Source organism: Pithys albifrons, chromosome 10 (assembly GCF_047495875.1).
Source record: "Pithys albifrons albifrons isolate INPA30051 chromosome 10, PitAlb_v1, whole genome shotgun sequence".
Taxonomy (NCBI): Eukaryota; Metazoa; Chordata; class Aves; order Passeriformes; family Thamnophilidae; genus Pithys; species Pithys albifrons.
The window spans coordinates 21663929-21689099 of record NC_092467.1 but is presented as its reverse complement, the minus strand read 5'-3'; the positions used below and the strand labels follow the sequence as shown (position 1 = coordinate 21689099).

The 25171-nt window shown below is 37.9% G+C and overlaps 1 protein-coding gene across 2 annotated transcripts in view; it reads left to right on the top strand.

Annotated features, from left to right (window-relative positions):
* The window catches only part of AK5 (adenylate kinase 5), an 83672-nt gene that overhangs the window by 38181 nt on the left and 20320 nt on the right, over positions 1-25171 (top strand). For both annotated transcript variants that reach the window (XM_071564729.1, XM_071564730.1), the window contains exons 8-10: positions 6316-6392; positions 19546-19588; positions 20669-20713. In XM_071564729.1, coding sequence (XP_071420830.1) covers positions 6316-6392; positions 19546-19588; positions 20669-20713 — 165 coding nt within the window. The remainder of the gene's footprint in view (positions 1-6315; positions 6393-19545; positions 19589-20668; positions 20714-25171) is intronic.

The window sequence follows — 25171 nt, the reverse complement described above, 5'->3', positions numbered from 1 at the left end:
CTTAAAATACTATGGAAAGTCCACTAAAGTGTACTATTAGTACAAAAACTTTATAAGTTGGTCGATTCCAATTGTCAGCTGTTTCGGTTCCAGTGATGCCTCAATGTTCACCAGAAAACCAGTCCTGTGAGATTAATTCCTCCCTAGTAATAGATACTAGTTCTGAAACTGCGTGTGAATATAAGTGCTTGGGGATTTTATTTATTTGTATATTTATTATTTCTGCTTACTGAGGCTTGAGTATCTTCAAAGAAAAATCCTTTGAGGGGCAAAGGACTGCAAAAGAATTGAAGCTAAAAATCAAAGCACTGAAAATCTGTAACATCTGTCAGAAATACTTTGCTTGAGGTGAACAGAAAAATGTTCTTTGGTAACTTCACAAGTTCTTTTTACAGATGGCATCCCTGGCTGTTTTTCAAATAAACAGTGAGGGTTATATAGGTAGATGATACTAGAAATGTCTTCTGAAAGAGCACACAGAAAGAAAAATAAATTTCTAGGTGAAATGTTTTCCTGTAAAATTTACTAGCTTTATTAAAACAAGTGCTGGAGATATATATATAGTAGAGAAAATCATGTATCTGATCTCTCCTCTGTTTAGGGGACAACTCATTTCCCATAAATTGCCAGGCAGAATAGATTCATTTATTTGTAATCCTGAACAATCATTTGGGGACTGCCAAGAAAGAAGGAACTGATGAAGCACAGTGAAGTAGCAGTACATCTATTATCACTTTTTCACAAAGGGGAGATTACTTTCTCCTACTAGAAGACATTTGCAAAGAGCAGTGCTTCAGACAGAAAGATAAGGTCATATTTGGAAGGTTCAAAAGGGGGTCCAAGCTCGCTATAGCCGACAAACCCACCCATAAGGCTATTTTCAATAGTATTCTAACTGAGGTAAAGATGAAGTATCGAGGGAGTGTGGGAAGAGGGCAAGGATTGCAAGGAGAGTTGGGGAGGAGAATTGAGAATTACAAAAAGTGCATCAGCTATAAACCCCACAGGTGTTTAATGGTCAGCTCCAAGCTGAGATACACAGAAGAATAAAGACAACTGTCATTCTCTGTTCTTCTTAGCCTTGTTCACAGAGGCAAGAGATGGATTCCAAACTCTGTACATTCCCCCTGTACAACATTGTGTTGATAATTGCCTGTGGATTCCCTAATGAAATGAGCTAAGTGCCAAATAGCAAGAGGAAAGAAGTGTCATAAAGGTGCTAGCTCTGACAAACAGCTTGACAAGACCTAAACAATTTGCACAAATTGGTTGTGATTCTGGATGAGTTCCAGTCAGTTCCTTGAAATTCTGATCTACCTAATAAATCCCTCACCAAAATAATTGGAGAGCTATGAGCCTTAGCAGATGCCATGCCACAATCACCTAATTGGTGCCTAACCTGAGCACCGATGATAGTAAGGAGATTTGAAGTAGGATTTCTGTGAGAACAGGTATTTGATTTCTAGAGGTTGCAATTCCAGCATTGCCTTGATCTCACTTTTTGTCTTGTAATCTTATTAATGATATTGCAATATACTGTGGTTCCTGGTAGCTAACATAAACATAATGTTTCTAATATTTTCATACCTCAACATCAATCTAATTCATATGTTACAGTTGTAAAATCCAGTTATAATCAACTTTTTAACAATATGTACTGAAAGAAACAACTGAATTTTTTGTAGATTAAAATATATTCTTCTCATTGTTGCCTTTTAAAACATATTAAGACTGTTGCCAAGAGCAACAATCTGTCATGAAACTACAGTGTAAGATTGCAATAGAATTTGTATTAGCAGCATCTTTCTGAGAGGAAAATTAAAATGTAATCATTCTAATGCTAATCAGTCCTTCAGTAAATTATTTCTATAATATTCCACTTGAAATTTATCTTCTAAACATTTGTCTTGCCCAAGTGCTTATATGCAACATGTATTAATTGAGTTATTAAGTGGTGCTTCAGAGCATGTTCCATAACATAAAAAGACATTTTTATTTTATTGAGCTTAAACATGCTATTAAGAGAAGCAGCATGTTTCACAGGATAGGCTTAGATTACTTTTATGGCAGTGTTGAACAGTGCAAATACTATAGTTGTTAAAATAGGAGTATGGGCATATTTGAGCCAGTGAACCATATTGAGTAGAATTGCTAGAAGGATTTGCAATAAGTAACGGATTTAAGCAAGGATTGGAAATACATTGGCTGATTTGCCAAAACACAAATGGTCCAAGGAGTAGACTTAATAACTCACATGATGGGGCATAGATGCCTTGTAATGGGAAGTTAAATCAACTGCAGATAAATTTAGGCAGATCAGTACAGTTTAGTTTCATTATATAAATGAATTTAGTGAACTGTGAAAAAGCAATGCTTGATATTTGCATACATCAAAACTTAAGGACGAACACACTTTCAGAGGAAGTGCCACACACCCAGGCTCAGAACACTGAAATGTTTTGCAGGACCACAGACATTCAGGACCATGATGCCCTGGACTTTGGAGTGGATTTCTGTGGAAGGAATTACACACCTGCCCATAACAGCCATACTCTCTCAGCTTTCCATAACCAATCCTGTGCAATTCAACTTAGGAGCAACAAACAATATGTAAAATACAGCATAAAATGTAAAGTGCAGCCTCATGGTGAAGGAAGCGAATGAGCACAGCCACAGACCCCTCTGGGGCAGGAGCATCACTCTCCCTCACCATCAGACCTGGCAGGGGCAATGCCTGTCAGCACATCCTCGTACAGCTGCAGCCACCTTTATTTCATCTCATCCCTCAGTGCAGTGTCACTGGATCTCTTTTTCAGTTCCTATCAAGACAAAGCTTTGTGAATGATGCCTTCAGTGTCAAGATACAAAATGTGGCAAAAAAAGGGAATGCATTCTAACTGTTCTGCCTTCTCTTATTTCATCAGCCTGTACCTCCCAGGAGAGCTGATTATTCAGTTAATGGGGATTTAATGAAAACTTCCAACTGATTTATTTTTTAATTGTGCAGTAGTGTACCTAATAAAATCTTCTCATCTTTCCCTAAGGAAAATGACCTGGTCTCCCTTGCCTTAACTTTATTCATGCAATTAAGGAAGGGTTTTTTAAAGTCCTAAGAGTACCTTTTCAGATCAGGTGCTTGCAAGTTATTTCTCCATGCCAGTACAACTTTTATGCACTTTCTTAACTAGTTTTTTTAACTTGAGTTTTACTCTTGCAATTGATAAAGTTACATCACTTGCAATAGGTTCATACAAGCACAGGAAGGCTCCAAGTTAACAAAGAGCTGAGATTATTTGGTGGAGTGGGACATCCTCTCAAAATTAATTAGGACAAACCAAACTTTAAAGTCTTTCCTCCTAATGGTAGACAAATATTTTCTTTTCTCTGTGTACCAACTTTGCAAAAGAAAAATAATACAACTTACTCAGAAATGGAATGAAACTGATTTATGATCAACTGTTTTGTTGTCGGGCATGGGATGTCAGCCTACAGTCTCACTGAAAGTAGCAGGACATGTTTGCTTCCAAACACTTTAACTAGCCCTTCTCTTTTCCTTATGCCAACATTTTATGTTTCTCTGATAGCTAAACATTGCCACAAGTGGGATGTTGCTGATTTACACTTGGGTTTAGAAAACTTGAGCTGAGTTTTGAATTATCCACTTTCTAAGGCTCTCCCCTTGACTTTAGCCTTGTCAGTAGATCTGCCACCACCTGGACTACCAACTCCTGGTACCTCATCAAGGGGCTCTCTGATGTTCCTCTGCTGCCACATGTGCTAGTGATGGCTTAGCGAGCCTCTTGTCCTCCCCCAAAAGACCTGTTTGAGCAAGATTTAGTCCAAGCTCAGCAAAATATGCTCCCTCCAACAACAAAGTGAGCTGGAGCATAGCAAACTATTCATGCTGCACCAGGGATATCGCAAGTACTCTTATATGTCCCCTAATTACTTTATCTTGTCCTGGGAGTAGCCATTTGCTTCAATTCATTTCTGGGAGGTTTGTCTTCAGGCCATTTAAAAAGGGTAGAGAAATCTGTACACTGTTCAGTGATAGATGGCTATGAGGTTTGTTAGTTTTCATTAAACCAAGAAAGAAAACATAGATTTTCAATTTTCCTTGAACATACCCTAGAAAGAAGCTGTTTTCCCAAGGACACTGGCGTCCTAGTTCAAGAAAAAAGGCCTTAAGATGCTTGACCATATTAAAATTGTATAACCATTATGGCTTTTATCACTTAAGATACATTATGCATGAGAATTCATTTTCAGCCTGACCTTTACATTTAAGTTTGGAGCACCATATTTCATATTAGTGTTTCTAGCTAAGGATACAGAGTGCTCCTGGTAGTTAAGTGACAGTTAATCAAGTGCCTTTAACAAAGTGCACACAAGTGCCTTTAAAAGTGAATGATGTGTCAGAGTAGGCCAGTGCCAGTGACAGCTGAGGCTTAGTTAAATTATATTGTCAACAATGACACGGTGTTGAGATGTCAGCTGTGTACAATAAATCAAAAAATGAAGATTCTCTCAGCAGCTGGAAATCTGTTTAGTTGCATGCATCTTTTAGAGACAGGTGTTCGTAAAAGACCATAAAGTGTATATGCCAGAGAACATGCTGCATATGTACATGTGACACTGTGTGGTACCAGGAGTGTAATTCCTTTCTGTAATTTTTTATAGCAATCTGATAAAGTATACATAAGCATTGGGGGTGGGAGCGAGGGAACCAAAACAAAAACACCAGCAGATGGTAGATACAGGTCTTTCCTGATATCTCTTATGTAGCCTAAACAGTTAAATTGAAAATTAATTTGGCAGCAGTTGTGATACAGATTGCAAACTAAGACACCCTGGAATCATAGTCTCCACCAAGCAGTAACAGTTTGGTCATCGTGACATCCAGTTCCTCTCCTCTGTTCTCTCTCTTAGTGATGTTTAGTTCACCACCTACATAGATTATTACTATGTAAACTTTAAAAGCAAACAAAACCAGATAATGCATAAATGTATCTGGCACAAAATGAACTGCAAAATCTGTTACTGATAGCGCTTGTTACAGCGAGCCTCCCATACAAACAATTCTAAAGGTGAGAAAACACCAGGTCAGCAAGAGACTTAAAACTATCTCTCCTCAGTGCCAGTGGGAACATCATTACAAGTAGAGACACCTGTAACCCAGGAGGGAGGGAATTGTTTTCTTTTCCTCATTAGTGACCTTGTTTGGCTGGGGACATAAAGGCACAAAACAAAAAACATCTTACACTTCCCCTGGTGTTACCTGTTGCTTCCCACATAAAGTTAGTGGTTGGACTCATCTGTGGCTACTGGCTGGTTACAGTAATTAGGTTTATGTGTACCTTTACGGTATGTTTTGCTATTGTCATTTAAATAATGCTGTGAAAAGTACTCCTATAGTCGCACGCCTATTCACATTTTAATGTTTGTTGAATATGTGTGGTATTTGGTTTAGGGCTGCACATTCCAGAGGGCCCAGGAGACCATTTCCTTCCTTACTGCCCAGGACTGACATAATATGAGTCAGGTGACAGTGCCAGAATACGATGTCCATACTGTACCACCCTTCCTGTGTTTATATAGAAAGATGATAGGTGGTTCATCCTCCTGTTCTTGTTTACCAATGACTACCCCCCTACAAGACTTCTTGAAATATCAAACTCAGTTTCTGTTGTCCTGCACCTTCAGCAGTTCAGCTGAAGCTAACTCTAAAGCTCGGCCAGATCAAGGCTTCTCAACAATGGAATTTTGTCAGCCCAAGTATAAGAAAATGAATTCTTGATGGTCCTGCCACAGCAAAATGACAAGGAGAAGGGGCAGAGCCACACAGTCACCTTAGAAAGGGTTAGAACAGAATAGAAATGGGGACTTAACAGCTGAAAACATGATGCTTTAGTCCCCTGTCAACATCACTCCAGGATCCTTATCTGCTGATCAGTAATTAGTCAGTATTTCCTTTCTCTTTCCTAAACATGGTTTGTATTCTCCCCCGAGTGTGGCAATTTTATAGTTGCAAGTCATGGCACGTAGAATACCCTGCCCAATAAATATGCAGTCTAGATAAAACAATTCTCCATTTAGCATAACCCTTCCTTAGTAAGATTTGTGGTGGCTTTTATGGATGCTTTGAAGGCTTTGTTAATGAAATACCATTCACTCGGGTGCTCTGGCACATCTGAATGGTTCCTTGGATCACAATTTTCACACAGATACAGATAATTGGAAATATTACAGTGTTCCATCACATCAAGTGGAAATTTCCAATCCATTTCTGAAGTCTAATTTTCTTTCCTATTTTAGGACCAAATGAACTTGATTGCAGTCTGATTATGGATTCTGGAGATACTGTTTATAGAGAATTTGACTTTGAAGACCAGGTAATTTTTTGGATATATGGCCTCTCTCTAAACAATTTTCTAGTTTATGTAAATACTGTGCTGTACAATTTGTGTGAACAAGGTGGTCGAAATTTAAGGGTACATAAGCCAAAGGGCTTCTTAATTGCAACATAAGTAAATTCAGGATACACAGAGGTTGCTTTCTGGTTAGGGGAAAAGAGTAAGTATTATTGTACTGAGAGCCTAAACTGTAGTTTCCTCCACAATTTTTAAAATATTGGCAAGTGTGTCAAACAGAATTGCTGGAATGCACTGTAAGTTTACAGTATATTTAAGAATTGGAAGTAAAAAACTTTTCAAAAAAGCAGCATACAAATATAAACTGTGAAATATGACTACAACCAAATCAAATATTCACCCCTTGAAAGAGGTTTTTAAGAATAAAACCAACAAACTATTATGTGTTGAAACCAGCCTTTCTACTGATCCCACTGAATCCACATCTAAAACCTAAATTTTGGTAGGTGTTTTCCTCCACATAGGAAGAAAGAAGGCTAGGGAGGGGAAAAATCGTTGTATACATCTTTCCCTTCTAATCTTCACACTTGTAAGGTCACATCTGGAATAGTGGCCAGTGCTGGGCTTAGTCCCCCAACATACAGAGATACTTAAGAGTCAAGCAAAGGACCACTTAGGTGATGAGGGGACTGGGCCATCTCTCCTACAAGGAAAGGCTGAGAGAGCTGAGTGTTCAGCCTGGAAAAGAGAAGGCTTAGTGGGGATCTCATCAATTTGTATGGAAATCTGAAGGGAGGGTGCAAAGACAGTGAAGCCAGGCATTTTTCAATATTGCCCTGTGACTGGACAAGAGGCAGTGGGGATAAACTGAAAAATGGGAGGTTCCTGTGGCATTAAAAGAATGACTTAGAATTAAAAAATACTTCTTTAAAGCCATCTGCCTATCACACCACCATATTTAAGTGTGATGTTTTTGTATGTTTTGCTTTCAGTCTTCCACTTTTTCCCAACTCTGCTTATATTTTCCTCACAAATACCACAAACACCTCTCTAGATTTGTGAGCAGCTTGGCAAAAAATGTTAATTTGTGTTTCTGTTATCCTTCAACTAAATTTGGTTGCAGACATCTTTACCTCTTTCCTCATTATTTGGAAAAGATATCTGTGACATTTTAAAGCTAGTGAAAAAATCAGGGCCAACAGAACTGTATTGTCATTCAGTACTACCGGATTGTTCTTGGTTTTCTTTCACAGTATTCAGTGCAAGACTTTATCCTCACCTGCAACCATGTTGTATGGTCTAACCCTATTCACTTCTTTCAATTTATAGATCCCTTTACTGTTCTTTTTGGCTCAGTTATTTCAGTTTGGCTTTTTTAAAGGAAGCAGCTTTTCTCCGTCCCCAAATCCCATTCTTTCATAAACCTTTCTTAAAACATTCTCTGCCCAGAAAACTTTTAAATTTCTCATCATCTTTGTCTTGACTGTACTGCTTCTTTATTGAAGGGTTTAGGTCTATAAAGCAAAATGTATATTTAAACTATGCTTGGCTATGTTGATGTTAAATCTTGCATTTTAATATAATTTAAAATAGATTCTTTTGGCAAAGTATGAACACTAAGAAAATTATACTCTTGGTTCATAATGTCTGAAATACTGTTTAGATAAGGACAAGTTTTATAGTTACATAATAAAATTAACAGAAATATATAAAAATTATACTAATATCATCATTTCAAACTATACAGCTCACTGATGGCACATTGCAAGGTCCATGAAAGCACTGACTGCAGTTTTGAATGCATGTGTTTCTTAGGTGAGACTAAACCAGAACACTATGATAGGACCTTGTTGTCTGTGTCAGTGATAAATACCCTTTTCTGCCAGATGTGGCCATCAGCTTTTCTCATTAGTTTGCTCAACTAACACATTGCCGTTCTGGCAAGAGTGCAATTCTCATATCAAACAGAGAAGGAGAAATGAAGCTAAAACAGTGCTAACATCCCTTCAGTCAAGGACAGCTACATAAATATGAAGGGGCTGACAATGACTCACTTCAACTGCAAGTTGGTATCTTGATTCTTAATAATGACAGTTTTATAGTATGAATATTTCTATTACTAATAAATATTTTTATACCCAGTTTATAGGGAATGCCTTGTACAAATACAAAGAAAATATAAAGGAGAAAGCAGCTGCAACCAAAAACCCTTACCATCTAAATTTTGAAATTATGCAGGCAAGTATTATATACAGAAGCAAAGAAGGGAGCAGAGATTACCATAAAGTCATAATACCATCTATCTGCCCAGTCTGAAAAACGAAATTTGAAATTACTCTCTGGAGGGAAAGATCAATAAATTCAGGAGTGAGGAACTGCTCACATTCAAAACTTGAGCTCATTTTGACTGTGGCAGTGATTTAATACTCCAGTGATTTACCACATGCTGTTTACCAATTGTGTGAAGCATCAACAACCTTTACTAAGAGAATCTCAAGTGGAAAAAGAATGCGTGTCTTGATACAAATGTGTCACGCAGTGATGTTATTGCATAGGAAATCTGTCATGAGTATGTGTGGGCTAAGAACTCTGGTTTCTAAGCAACCTTACACAGCTGAGCTGCTAAAAATGGCTGAATTTTAGGAGAACATCTTGGTAGTCACTGAGCAAGAGGAGTTGGGGGTTACACAACGTGTACTGAAGGCAAAGCCACAGGTGGCAATGGGTGTCACTTGGCACAGCTGGAATGGGTGTACACAGATACCTTTGCATTTTCTCATTCTTGAAATGAGTCAGGAAAGTCTCCAGTGTAAACTAAGCCAACAAAGTTTTGGAGTTCTTCAGATATACACTATTTCTTCCAGAATAATGTTTCTTACTGGCAGACAGAAACAAGGAGAATGAGTGGTGTGGTTCCAGCTACTGATTTAGTCATTAGCTCGTGTAGGAGTGCTCCAAAATACAGCACAGGGCTTCGAGAAACTAGTGCAAACTAAACACTAGTGCAAGCAAAAATGTGGCTTTTCTGAAAGAGTATGCAGGGGAAATTGAATTAAAAACAACTCAGAAAAGTCTTGAGCTTTGTATTATACATTTTATAAATTACCATTAAATTAAATCCATGTGACTAAATAGAAAGCAAGCTGTTTATTTTCTACTGGCTAGAAGACTCACAATCACTAGGTCTCTACAGCATTGAGAGGCAGGAGAGAAATAGCCACTCTTTTAAAAATACCCCTCAAACAATTTTTTCCTCAGATCTGTCAGATCCTGTATTACAGAAGGTATAATCTAAGTTTTTAGAATTACTCAGAAATACATTCTACCAAAAGTTGTAAATAAATAAAGCAGAGAGTACCTCTCATTGAGAATGCCTTGTGGAAGAACCAGCCAAAGTTTCCTGTGTTAGCAATCTCAATAACGTTTTCTGGAATAATGATTATACTACTCATGACTTGGAAACATAAAAGCAAAATAAAGTGATACATTTCAGATATTTTCACCAATATTGAGACTTCAGAATACATTTTGGGCAACTCATTTTTGGGGGCAATAGCTTTATAGAGTATTCTCAATTTACAGAACTTGCTGTCATGACTAGCATCTGGTTTAATAAAAATTGGCCTTTGCTACTGGAATGCTCTCAAGTGTGATAAAGATTTTTACTGCTCACTGTGTTCATTTATACTTGCCATTCAATTTCTCAGCTTTGCGAGAGAGGCTGTCAATATAATGCCACTTGTTTCCAGAGATCAGACGAGTTTTATTTTTAACAATTGGATTTTTAATTAGAAACCTACCATTTGGCTTATTTCAAGTGCATTCAGGCCAAAAGGGAGTATTGAAAAATTGGCATCAGTGAATCCTATCAAATAGTTCCAGAAGAAAAGAGCATCCAATTATCTTCTCATGAAAACAAGCCTTTCAAGACAACCTTAACTAGTCTGAGGAATATTTAGACTAATTAGAGAAAAAGTTAAAACACACAGTCAGGTGACTGTGGAGTGAATATACTCCTGAACAAGTGCTTACAGAATTGATAATTTTAAAATTTGGGAAATGTGAAAATCAGGTAAACTTCACGCAAAAAAACCCTCAAAAGTATATTTGGCCTCCTCTAAAATTTGGGAGAGGTTCATAGATTTCATAGAATGGTTTGGTTTGGAAAGGACCTTAAGGATCATTTTGTTCCAACCCCCTGTCATGAGCACGGGCACCTTCCCCTAGACCAGGTAGCTCAGAGCCAGATCCAACCTGGCCTTGAACACTTTGAGGGGTGGGGTATCTGTTCCATTGCCTCACCCCCCTCACTCCTGCAAAACACAGAAACACAATGTTGTGCCTTCAAAGGAGTTACCAGTTCATAACTAAGGCATTTCCATGTCATTGCAGTGTCAGAGTGCATTTACTGATGCAATTAGGTAAATGCAATAGCAAATCCAAAGAAGAGACTGCCCTTTTTTTGCCCCCTACATGTGTCAAAGACCCAGGAAAAGTAGATGTAAAACAGACTGAAACATAATAAAAGGTCTTCTGTTCAGCTGTGACAAGCGATCTATTGAATTTTTTAAAAAGCACAGCCAAATCTTTGCTGCAACTGTAAAATGTTTTGTAATTAGAAAATGTGACGGCTCACTTGAAAAAACTCACAAGCAAAACCAAAATCAAGTGAAGGGAAAAAGCCCTGAAAGAGACTTACTGTCTTTCTAACAAGATGAAACAAGCTCTTGATTAAAAGTTTTTGCCATGCAGTGGCAATTCCTTTTACAGCTCTCTGTGATTTCCCATCCAAAGCACACAGGAATACAGGCTTTAGGGAAGCAGGAGGAAAACTTCAAGTGAACTGATGCAAAACAGACTCCATTGCTACCCAGACTATAACAATATTTCTGGCCTGACTGATTAGCATAGCTTGAAACTTAGATATTCAAAAGAGATAACAAAAAGATCCTGAGAGTCTTTTCAATGCAGAAGCAGAACATAAATATGCATAAAACTGATGGGCAACAGCAAATTGTAAACCTCATTTAACCACAGTGGAGTGGATTAACCAAAGACCATTTTCCTCCATTTACTATGTTTCCTATCAGTTGTCACTTTGCGTTGACTCCGTTTTCTCTACTGCGAAGATTCAATCCAAGTAATTTATTTAACCCTTCAGACACAGCACTCTGGGGTTGTTATTACAATACAACAAAGACCAAACCGAACACCTCCATTAGCAGAGAATTTGTCATTGGGACTTCTAAAGGTACCTTTCAAACGTAGATAAACATTAATTAAATTATTCGAGGAGTCATCTAAAGTGTCATATATTAATCAGGTTCTTCCTTTTTACTTGAGAACATAAGGTCTAACTGCAGCTTTATTCGTATCTGCTGTACAGCATTAATCATTACAGGGTTTAGTAAAATGACCAAGAGTATCCAGAAGGCACTTTGGCTTTTAATGCTGAACATTTCTGCAGTGTCCATTTCTCTTTCACTGATAAACATTGGTATCAATTTCAATTACAGATTCTGGTTATACGGGGAAACTGATTAAAACAGGAGTATGGGATAGAAAAGAAAATGAGAGGAAACTTAGGGAATCATTGTGAAGCTCTGTCTCCTCACCATTTGTTTTTGTTAAAGAGCACTGAAAGGTGAAGTCCAATCTACTTTAAGGATATCTGCAAAAAGGGATAATGAATAAGCATCTAAAGACATGAAAGAGCTGGAGAGGCAGGCCTATCTACAGAGAAAAAATGTTTAATAGAAATGTACTGAAGTCAGTGAACAATCTGTTCAGTTCAAGTTGCCATGGAAACTATCCTATTAAATGCTTAAAAAAAATCAGTTCTAGAAACAAAGTACTATGGTTTGCCTGTTGCAAAATGCTTCCTGAATAAGCTCAAACCAAGTGTGTTTTGGTGCTTCTATATAATTTTGTAAGCTCAAATTATTTTTCTCTTTCAAAATCACCATTGTACACTGTAATAAAGGCATGTGTAAGAAAGTCTACTGCTCTATTTTCCCCATGCAAACCATGGCAAAATGGGCAAGAAAAATTGCCCTTGACTCAGTCTGCATTTTTTCTGTAAAATACCAGAAACAGTTGTTTGCTCCTTCTTTGACAGGGGTTATTTAAACTTCCTTTCCAATGATATATATACCAGGGGAGACTGAACTGCCAGGGTTAGTTGAAGTCTTTGCATCCCCAGTTCTTTCCTGCTGCCTGCAGCTCTGGTGGGCAGTACAGGGCATGGGCATTCAGGAACAAGGATGGTGAGCTCAGATGAGTTGCTGGAGATTTAAACAACACTGACAAAATTATTCTTCAAGATGTGCTGCGTTTGTGCTTCACTGAATACTTTTGCAGTAACTTAGGAAGCTTTTCTTTGTGGCTTGTGGAAGGTGTCTGTATTAAAGCATTACAACTGACAGTATCTCACCATCATTTTTCTAGGCAATAGCAGTAGAATAGTGAACCATCTTTCCTCACAGCAGCTTGTCCCTCCACTGGTACACCAAGGCCTTATCCCTTCATGCAAAAAATACAACTTTACAGCTAAATTTGTGAGTTCTACCTTTATAGCCCAGATAACTTGCATAATTCTTGGGGAATATCAGGCATCCCACACAGTTGATGCAAATAGGATCCAAAGCAGAATTTTTCATTTTGCACCAAAAGTTGATAAAGAAATGTAAAGGTCTATACTAAGTCCTCTCCTCTCTGCCTCCTAAATTTAGACACCTTGCTCAGGACAGTGGACTAGTTCTGTTCACACTAGCCCAGCATCCCTAAAGACAGCCACCAAAGCCCTTTCTTAAAAAGATGTGTAGACATAATTCCTATATTTTAAAGCACTGTAGTAGAAATTGCTATTTTCTGTTATACTTCTTTATCACTGTTAAAATACATACTCTGTATTTTTACATTCACATACAAAACCTGCAGTGATTGCAAGGATGCTCTTCTGTCATGTTGAATAGAAAACTGCTCTTAAAATCACTTATTTGTATTGTATTGAAGAAGAAGAGTGGCTTTTCTGGGTACATGGGAAATTAAAAAAAATCCCCTATGTATTTTCAGAAAGCCATATGTTTCCTATTTAGTTTTTTTGCACTCCTTATGTGTCCCATGATTGTGCAGTCAACGTTAGTCATTTTGGGCTTAAATACCAGTCATAAAGAATGAAAAGTGGCCTAGTTTTAGAACTCCTTCACAGCACTGCATCTCACATCAGTGGACTGTCTCTTCAGATAATTAAATTCCTTCTTAATAGAGAAGTTCTTTACAAATACTGTAGAAGTTCCTTATTGAAAGTTATAAAATTACTTAAGTAGTTGTTCTAGTAAACTTTGAATATACAGGGTCAAATGTTAAAAAGATAAGGTCTTTGAGTAGCAAAATTTCAGTACAATGGTTAATTTTTTTCTGAATAGCAGCAAATCATAGGATCTCAGGTCCTCATGCTGATCTTATTTTTACAACACCTATTCTTGTCCTTCTCTGTGCCAAGATCTTTTTCTTTTGGAAAATTGAATAGAGACAGGCCTATCAAAAGCCTTTCTTCTCTAAATTTAAAAAAAACCCCAAACCAACAAACTGCACGCACACGCGCGTGCGCACACACACACACACAACCCCAAACCAAATGAATAACAACAAAAACCCCAAACCACTGAATTTCAGCTCTCAGAAGGCAGCTCTCAGGGCAAAGAGATTCTGCATACAGAGCCAATGGTGTTTGATGTGAGGGATTCACTCATTAGAATTTTCATCACCTGTCTTAAGAAAAGGAGCTGAAGAGCCCCAAGAGTAAAGTGTAGCCTGGGAGGTCTCTGGCTACACTTCGCTGCTGCAGTGTCTTGATGGAACAAAAAACCCCTGGGGGAATTTATACCAAACAGCACAAATACTACATGTAGAGAAGAGTAATTTAAGGAATGATGGTGATTTACTACTAAAGGAGAAATAGTGACAACTTCCAGGAAGAATTTTGTAGGCATTGGGAGATTTCTATAAATACAGACCTACTGTTTGTGACAGAACTCTTTTTAAAGTAAGTGATAGGTAATTACTATGTACAGGTAATGCAGGTGTTGAATGTCTCCAATGTCTTCAAAAACCAAATATACTTAAAAAGCAAGTTCCAGTTCTAAAGTTAAATACAATGCTGTCTGCTCTAGTTCAGCCTTTTAAATCTAATTAATATAAAAATTGCAAACGAGGGGTTTGGTTTACCAGAACACTCTTACGCTGCTCTGATCATACAAACTGCTGCCACTCTCTTGAGAGGGGTGTTCCTATTGCATACCTTGTTGGTAATTTCTTTGAAATTTTTTCTTGTTTTTGAATGTCTGAAAATCAGTATGAAACTACATAGATCTTACTTTTATCTTCATCATAATAATATGTATTTTTGTCATTAAAATACCTACAGACGTTAACAAAAGCCCAGCCCCCACAAACTATAGCAAACGGGTTGTGACTCTTTCCTCTCTAGACTACTTATAGGTATTCTTCTTCATGCTCTTGAAGAACAAGTATGGAAAATCTCATCAAAGACTCCAATGTAAAGAAATAGATAATTTTATCTTGGTTTACAAGTGTTCAAAATGGGTTAATCACTAACTCTGTATAGGTATTTTTTACTATTATTTTCAGAACCCATAATAAGTTTTATTTTAAAAGAATAATCACAGAATCATAGAATGGGTCAGGTTGGAAGGGACCACAGTGGATCATCTGGTGCAACCCCCCTGCTCAAACAAGGTCATCCTGGAGCACATGGCACAGGATTGTGCCCACAGGGTCCTTGAGTATTTCCAGTGAGGGGAACTCACAGCCTCTCTGGACAATTGTTCCAGAGCTCCGTCAGCTGCACAGTAAAAAAGTTCTTACTTATATTCAGGTGGAACATCCTGTACATCAGTTTCTGCCTGTTGCCTCTTGCCCCATTGCTCTGCACCACCGAGCAGAGCCTGGTCCATGCCCTGACCCCTCCCTACAGACACTGTCAATGTTCAGGTCCCCTCTCAGTCATCTCTTCTCGGGGCTGAACAGGCCCAGCTCCTCAGCCTGTCCTTGGAAGAGATAATGGCAGAGATATTTTTCTCTTTACTAGAAACCCACAAGTGAAAGGGAATCACAGCCGTCTAATCTGTCAGCATTTTGCAGATCCTGCTACAGACACTGGATATTTTTGTAGTTTCTAATTGTATACATTCCAAACAGGGCAGTTAAATGCCTCCCTGACATCCGATCCTGTCAGATCTCAGAAGCTAAGCAGGGTCAGCCCCGGATTAGTACTGGGATGGGAGACCTCCTGGGAAATGCCGGGTGCTGTAGGTTCTAGTCCTGAGGACTTCACTGTCACCATCCAAGCTCGCTCGGCCGTGGCAGATGAACCTCAGGACTTAAACGGTGGGGCCAGTTCTGCGCACGCTGAGCCTCACCTAAAATCCACTGTGCAGGCTGGAAGGGCACACCCACGTGGGGACAGCCCTTCCCAAATCTTCGTTCGTGAAGTCAAGCCACACACACATTCCAAACAAAGAAAAATCACCTCAAATAACATTTACTGTTCTCTGATCTTAGTTACTATTAGTCCCTTTTGACACAGATAATTCCATTTTTGCAGTGTGAGGTGTGTAAGAAGACTTGCCTTTTAGGGAAAAAAACGCCTTGAAGTCTGAAAGTATTGATACTGTGTCTTACCCTATTTACTCACATTCCTTATTCTGGATGAGAGGAGGTCAGAGCACAGCCATTCCTGCTTTCCAAGGGCATACTTTTACACTCAGCTTGCAGAAAGCAGCTCATCCTCAAAAAGTGATTTGAAGCATAAATCAAATTTAATGGTAAGCAACTGTATGGCTCATAAAAACCTGTTCCCAGGGTCCATTGCCCTTACATAAAACCTGCAGAGCAACACATAATTTTTATTTGTTTAAATAATTTGTGCCTGACACATAGCTTTGAATATTTACACTTTCAAATTCAAACTTTGAAAATAATTTTAGGCAACAATCATGCTGTATTTTAAATTCAGTCTCACCCTACTGCCTCTTTTCTCCTTTATGCATGATTATTTACCCTCTTCAGTAAATTTCTAGGAGGAACTCCTGTTATATCTGTGAAAAATCTGAATAAATTGAATCAGGCACTTTTCAGCACTATTTTCTAGAAGCATTCAAGCAACAATGATGTGACAAGGAAGAACATTTTTCTTTTCCATGTTGCAAGAGAAAAAAAAAACCAAACCAAAAAAACCCCAAGTATAAACTGCCAAGGCCTGGAGCAGAGTTTATTAATGAGTAAGAGAAAAGCTTTCTCATTTCATCAGGTAACAAACATTCACAGCATCTGTCACTAAGTCCTAATAAAGAAAATGTCCTTTCATTAGGTAAAAAAAATTAAATCTATTTTATTCATTTCTTTGAAGTGATATTAATAGGAAAACTCAAAGATCTAAAGAATTTGGTATAATTTCCTTATTATTTGCTGTGACTTACTGTCAGAGTTTTTTAATGATGGAAATTAGGTAGGTAGGAACTAGTTGATCTTCCAACCCAACCATTTCTGTGATTCTGTGGGATTACTTCACAACCTGGCACTGACAGGCAGTAGCAAACTCATTAACCTATGAAGTACATGGTACCAGTCAGATACTTACTAATAAGAAGATGACAGAAAGTCAGAATACAGTCAGAAGCCTGCATTTTCCAACTCTAAAGACAAATATCAGATAAGAGATTCTTTACAGGTAGCAAATTTCTCCATTTAGCAATAATTTGAATGCACTGTTGATATTGTTTAAGCAGTTGCACAGTCAGCTATGCTCCTCTAATTGATAACGTTTCCAGATAATATCTGTAGATATAACTCGGCTGTAAACGCATCTGAAATTACAGACTACCCATCTTTTTTCAGCGCTCATTATGTATAAGATGATGAACTTCCTTACTTCGCTTTCAAGTACATGGAAACAGCTGCTAAATCACCCTATTGCTGATGTCAATGTGGTGTAAAGTACCATTAGCTATTTAGTGACTGAAAGGACTTCCCTTGTGTCATCACTTGCTAAACCGAACAGTTCTTTTCCAAAGCATTTTGGCAGAGGCAGATCAGTGTTTCCAGGCTGATACAGGTTAGGCCATTCACAGTTTAGAGACCTACTTGCTAGAAAGACACAATCAGAAATAGATATTGCCAACTGTAAACATCAGAGGACTGCATTTAACAGGGTGCCAGACTCTGCCAAGATCTCTACAAGGGACATTAAACAGAACAGCAAGTCTAGTTCCTCATCCAGATCAGTACAAGAACTGGTTGGAGGCTGTTTCAGTCTGCAATTATAGGGGAGAACAAAGAGCAAAACTTAAAAGAAATAATGCCGCTTTACTTTCTTTCCTTTGAGTGCGAACTTGTGATTGTGATCTTGATTTTTAAAGAAACTTTTGTGTAAACTTTGTGCCTAAAATTATTTTGATCCATAAACCTTCAAAGGCATAAGAAGATGAATCTAAAAGGAGGCCTTTTTATCTAATATATCCTTTGCAAGGTCAATTATTTTATTGCATAATTGCACCACAAAAAACTGATGTGGAGTTAATACTGTCACTTAAAGTGTAGAAAAGAGATTATCTCTCATTTGAAGATGTTGGCATTTTTTCATCGTTGTTTGTTTGGTTGGTTTTTTAAGAAGGCAGTTCTCCTGCTGCAGTGTAATAGGCTGGGAATTACTGTGAATCAAAAAATTAAAATATTCCATGTAGCCAATGTAATGGTACTTCAGCCTAATGAAGAGTAGTTCTGTTTCAGTGATGATGTGAACAGAATGTGAAACCTGCAAGGGTAGTGCCTGAGTCTGCAAATTCAACTGGCCAGAAGTTTACCCATTCTAATGATCTTGCTGTTCATCTCGCTGCACCTATTCATGCAGCTGTACACGTTTCTTACAGGGGCTGTTTCTGAGAGCAGGCTGAAGCTGTGCTGTAAGAAACTGTGGCTTGATAACCATGTGCTCTTTTGAGATGACTGGCATAGCATGTCCTGTACCAATATGCACAGATTATGTAATATGAGAGGGCTACTGTCAATGCTATTACTGATATTTACAGATGAGGTTAAAGTGTTGATGGTATGAGTATGTTGATACCACATAACCTAGACAATGTCCAGAATATATGGAATTCTCATCTATGAGAACAGGTCTCACTCTGACACTCTCCCTGTCTAGTATTTGTAATTTCACACTGATTGTACTGTACCATAGGTGAGAAAATCATTCTAAGTGGCCAAGTCTCAGGAATAAAAACATGCCAAGTTTCCCATTTCTGTGGTGTAATCCCTCTGTAGTTCAGCAGCCTTTATAACAACTTGTAGTTTGTGTTGCATTCTGGAGGTAAACACATTTTAATGGCAGTTATTTTAGATCAAAGACTAATTTCATCTTTATATTGTAGTTCACTTCTAGAACTTTCTCCAGTATTGCTTTCTCACTATTAACAGCTTATCATACCATACTCTGGCAGCAGCCCATCATGCACACTGGTTGCTTACGTATCACATGGGAACTGTGCATTTGGACGCTGTAAAGCTGTTCCTCTCAAAACCAACATAGAATCATAGACTGGCCTGGGTTGGAAGGGACCTTAAAGATCATTTTGTTCTAGCCCCATTGTCGTGGGCAGGGATACTTTCTACTAGACCAGGTGGCTCAGTGCCCTGACACAGCAGCAGTTCCTTGTAGTTGGCCCTGACCTTTGTGATGATCACACAGCCCCACCTCTCAAGTCTGCCAAGGTCTCTGCATGGCATCCCTTACCCTCAGCGTGTCGACAGCACCACACAGCTTGATGTCTCTGGCACACTTGGTGAGGGTGCACTTGATCCCACTGTCCATGTCACCAACAAATATGTTAAACACCACCAGTCCCGGGAAACTCCACTCATCATGTGGGACAGTTAATCATCTCAAGATATTTTGCGTTCTCCATGCTCACATTCTACCAACTGAAACAGCACTAAGAGCACTTCTGTGACATTGTAAATCGTTTCTCAACATAGATTAAAACTGAAAGGTTAGAGAGAAATATATTAAGATATACAGATAAACAGATATAAGAAGAAATGTGAACAATGCAGGATATCTATTTCAATTTGTCAACTGCTTAATTAACAGGAGGAGGATCAGTCAAGTTTTTCTGGTTATGAGAGCACAGGAGGTGAGTTTCTTTTTCAGTGTATATTGCCTTTTAATTTTGAAACCTCTCATTTCCTCTGATATTTAAATAATTACTTAGAAGGTAAAGGAAATTCAGGTTATTTATATTGTGAAATTTAATTCTCAAAGTGTTTTATCATGTGAATTCTTTCTGAATGCAATTTAAAGTTTGTAGAATACATTTCTATATTCTGTAGGCCAGTGGATACAAAAGTATTAGAAAATACTACTGTTTATCAGCTTCAAATCAAAATAGGTATTTTCAGAAATGGGCAGTTATGAAAACCTCCTTGGAAAATATGAGGTGCTAAGAGTCTAAGAGGAATAAAAGGATTAAGCAAAACTTTTCATGGCTAATGATATTTTGTAGTAAGAGAATTTACACACCACATAATAAAACCCTGAATTGTATGAAATAAATGCATGTGTCTTACAAGTGATTAAATCAAAGACATAATAAAGTTTCAGCAGCCTCAAATGGTGCAAGATCTTCTGTACTGGTACAATCAGTCTAATGACTGGGACTGGGACCAGGAAGAACTTCTTTTTTAGAAGGTACAATTTAAGTAAAAGGCAAAGCTGTAGTACATACAGTAGTTTTGGTGAGACCATTACCTGGATTTCCACTAAGATGGTTATTATTTGGCTGAATTTGAGACTCAGAGGAATTTAGGGCTACATTTCAGAAATTATAGAATCTGAATGGGATGGGCACAAACTTCTATAGCAATTACAATGTAATAACATGTTTGGTGAAAACTGCAGTGGCTCAGGAGGCACGTTATTATGTAAAGATGTATCTGCTTCTCTCTTTTATTTTTCTTTTAAAGAACTGATGTCTGTGTGCAAGGTTAATTTTCAGGTAAAATATCTGTATCATGTCTGCAATGAGAATTATGAAACTGGGAGATTAATAGGCTTGTGGACAATAGCTTCTTTTGGAATGCAGAGCATTACAGCAGAAAGTAAATCTAGTAAAATCAGATCCCCTTGCATGAGTGTTACAGAATTTGGTGTGGTAAGTAGCTGACTTAAAAATTAGTAGCTCTTGCTAACTAAAGAATTTTTATTTTTATTTTAGACTTTTCAGAAGATCTGAGGAAATCGAACATAATTTTTATTGTTGGTAAGTAGGATTCTTAATATAACTGCTACATTTGAAAATCCCCCATTATTTACCTTTATTAAGAGTTTATGATTTCTTTTAAAGTTTAGTGGAGTCATTTGCTTGAGAATATTTATGCTACAACGGTGGTTGTCTTTTGAAAGGGAGTTAGTATTTAATAACCTATAATTGACTTGGATCTGGCCATACTAACAGTTGTGTAAAGCTCAGAGCATGATGTTCATTTGAGCATGAAAATATTGAAAATTAAGTTACTGAAGAGTTCACAGGAAACTATTCTTAAGATAAAGGTGCATAACACTTTATTTTTTAGTCTTTAAGCAAACTCTAATCCATGCTCACAGAAGTACATCCTCCTGCTGTTAAGTACAGTGACAACTTTTCATTCTGTCTCATGTATTTTATTGAAAAATAATGTTTGGGTTCATACAGATTTCTAAGAACAAAAAAGTGAAGACACTCAAGGAGTTTTGCCTCTGAAATTTTCTAATACAAACCACATTTTTTAGTTACCTTTGGGTTGTTTTTTTCTTTAACAAAGAGTGTTTTTTAAATTTCATTTATAATTTTTTAAAAGGCATCTACTAGATATCTTGCAGCTTAAAATTGAAAACACATCTTTTCCCCATTTATTCCTTCTCTTAAATTCATCTCACACTTTCTAGTAAATGCTTCTGGGAACAGAGAGAGATTCTGCTTAATCAAAACTCTAACCCTTCTTTTCTGAAAAGGTTATAATGAAAATTCTACTAATTTTACTAAGTACAAACATGGGTTACTTTTCAAATCTAGAATGATGTTAACTTTTCCCCAAAATACTGCCATTCCCATCCCCATCCTTGCACCCCTGAAAAAGTTCTTAAAGCCTTACATAAGGAGTGTGAGGTTTTTGTGGTTTGTTTTTTTGACCCTCATGAGACCCTCATAGTTGCTCATTTGGCTGCAAAATCTTGATTTTAATGCACTTAGGTAATGAAGGTAAGTGGTATTTCTCAGAGAGAGACTTGTTGCCACTGCTACGTCATAGTGACCACAAGCTCTTTTGCCTTGTGGCCCTTTCAGGCAGGTAAATCTGCCTGAATCCCTTGTTGGCGCCTGTGCACTCCAGGCTTAGCATTACACACTCCACCCAAATGCCCCATTTGCCTGGGCAGGAAGTCATCCTGTGAACTGCACAAGAATGAGAGGAAACTCTGAAGAAGCCTCACAGGAACATAACAAACTGCTAGGGGTGGGGGGAAAGCAGGAAAAACAACCCCCCCAGACTCCCAGTGGTTTAATGCTCCATGGCAATGGGCAGCACTAGAGATGTTCCACCCCCATGATACCTTGACTGGAAGGAGAGCAGAGAGGATAGGTTGGAACAGGATGCCATAGGTACTGAGGTGGAAAAACAGTCTTGGTCTCAGGTGCCAATAAGTATGTTGACCCATTACATATGTGAGTATATTCCTGAAGAAAGAAGATGGTTAAAAATGCTTTTAACCATGAGATCTAAAGATGTACATTTGAGGTGGTTTACAAACTAAACAAAATAAATGCACCATCTGCCATAGCTGACAAACTGAGATACTGTTTACAAGACAAAGGGGAAAAAAAACAAGCAGTCTCCTCCCCCACTAATTATCCTTGAAAACTGTACAAAAAGGGAAAGAAAAAGAAATAATCTCATTAGCAAAGATTTACGTTTGAGCTAATGTAGGAATTAATTGGAATAGCAATCAAGTCGAATTAATTAAAAAACTATGTCAATATTTTACCCAAATAGTAAAGCAGAGACATAGAACCAGCAAGTCAAAAATATAGGAGATAAAAGCAGGATAATAAAAAAGGCAAAACCAAGATAAATTTGGCCAATAAATTAAAATTCAAGAGAAAAAAAATGTACAGAGGTGCTCCAAAAGAATTTGGGTGATGCTCTAATATTCAAAATGCACATAATTATTGCCAGTCATTAAAAACAAACAACAAAAAAACCCTAACAACATAAATTTTAACAATAATGTGTGATCATTCTTAACTATTGGAATAGTCCGTATTGCCTCCCCCAAACTGTCATACATAATACAGTTACTGGGGTCATTACCCTTCCCTATCCTCTACAGGAGGTACATAAAACACAGACACGTTTGGCTTTAGTTGAGGCTGAAAGTGGAACAGGAGGTTTCGGGAATCTTTCTGCATTTTGGATCAGAAATAAAATCCCTGCTGACTTGTAAATGACGTGTTTAAAGCTTAGTCAATGACACCAATTTCCTCTGCAGAATCTTTGTTACATTCTTGCTGATGTACTAAAGCTGTTAATTGCCCAAGCACAATGTAACACTGGCCGCTTTTTAGCTGACTCTGAAGATATTCTCACCATTTACACTTAGAAGTAAGACAGTATCAGCACAGACAGCAGCTTCTTGTGCACACACCAGAAATAAATAATCACAAACCCCAAACTCTGTATTTGTCCAATGTATGTCAGACCTTGAATGACCTAATCTAATTAATTTTTTTCATTAATTTAGCCCTGTTTGAGTAGAGGGTTTTAACGAGATAAGGTCCCTTCCAACATAAATTGTGCTACAGTACCTGTGCTACAGCTCCTTCTGTGAAGACGTACAGGATGAGCAGTGCTGGTAATTAAACCTCCATCACCCCAAGCACCAACTGCAGAAGCTGATTTCCCTGATTTTCCATGAAATGAACTTCACATTTTCTTTAAAAAGGATGAAAACTCAGTGATCTCCCAGGTCCCCATATCACTCTGCCAACATGTGCTACGGGTTGTTTTCTGATTAAAATTATTTTTCAGAAAAAAACCCAAACCAACAAAACCAAACCAAACTAAAAAGTGCTGAGGGTTTTGTTTGTTTGTTGTTTTTTTTTTGTTTGTTTTTTTGTTTTTTTTTTTGCTGTGGAGGAGCTATTGAGAAGCCTTCCAATGCCATATTCTGAAATTAAGGCTTATTTTTATGTACAAGTAGCACTGAAGATAAAATTGCCAAACTGAACGAGTCCTCCAAGATCACAGCTTGAATATAAGGATAGATTGACTGGAGTTATTTTGGTTTCAGTTCTGAGGCGCCATTATGCAGCTAGGTTCCCCCTGCAAGGCACATGATACAGGGATGATACTCAGTATGGTAACAAGGTCTAGAAATTGAAACATTTTTAAATGAATGGTGGGACTCTTGTAAATCCTACTGCTGGCATCTTATGTAAATGTTCATGATATTTTGGTATATGATAAACTTGTAAGACTTAAAATAGAGACATCTCAGTCTTTCTGTATGACACTTTTGCTTTATTAACATTTCTGACAGCAAAGTTGGTTCATGAACTGCTCATATTGCTTGTTCCTGTCCCTGCTCACTCAGCAGCAGTCCCATCATTAATTCATCTGGTTGTGATGTTGTGTTGTAGGTCAGAGCAGTACATTTGAGTCACATGCACAGGCTTCTGGTCCTTCTTAGTCTGAGGGAAACTGGGGCAGGAGAACTGAGATCTATCACTGGTCTAAGGCTGGCTGCAATTAAACATTCAGAAGTGCTGCTTGGGCAATTGTCATGTCACCCTACTCAGTGAGACCACTCTTTTTCTGCCCTCGAAGTGCTCTCTGTGAAGCACTTCTGCAGTCCATAATTAAGGGGAAAGGTAACCACCTAAGTCAGCAGTGCTGCTAGAAAGTTATTTACCAGAAATCCCGTCACACAGCCAGATGAATCAACATAATGGAAGGGAATACTGCTCTGAGGGATTGCATAGACCCCTTAATCCAGCCTTGACTACAGAAAAGCAATATACAGAACTGCATTTAATTTCCATGCTGGTACCCTAGTTCCACATTCTTGCTTACTATTTATGTCAAAAAGCACAAAGGGAGACACAAAGGATTCAGTTTCCAAAAATCATTGCACTGACTGATACAATGTTATTAATTTCTTAATCTGCAATTTTTGCTTTTTATTAGGTTAACAAATGAGCTTTAAAGCAAGATGTACTGCGCTGAACCATACTACCATAATACAATAGCATGCCAGCACTGAAGAACTGCTGGTAGTTCTACATTGTCCAGCAGCTCACAGCGCACTCCTAATTCCTATGGCTGATTTCTAGGCTTTAGCTCTTTATCTCCATGTCATATACAGAAATCAGAAGACAACATGATTAATGTGAATAGCAAGTTTCCATGAACCAACACTTTTTTTTCAAAATAAACGTAGGCAGAGTACAAGATGACAGCATACAGAAAAAATGACAGTGTTCACAAAGAGTCTTACGCCTTCACAACCAAAGTGGGGGCATATTTTCCTCCTAACAATTGAGCCATTGGGAAAACTTGACTACCTTTTTTAATGCTTCAAGTATTTTACATTTGAACAACAGCATAACAAGTTTCAGTGAAGCCTTAACTGACAAAAACTGTTTTGCTAGCTTTTGTTATGCTTCATAGGTAGCTGTTGTTCC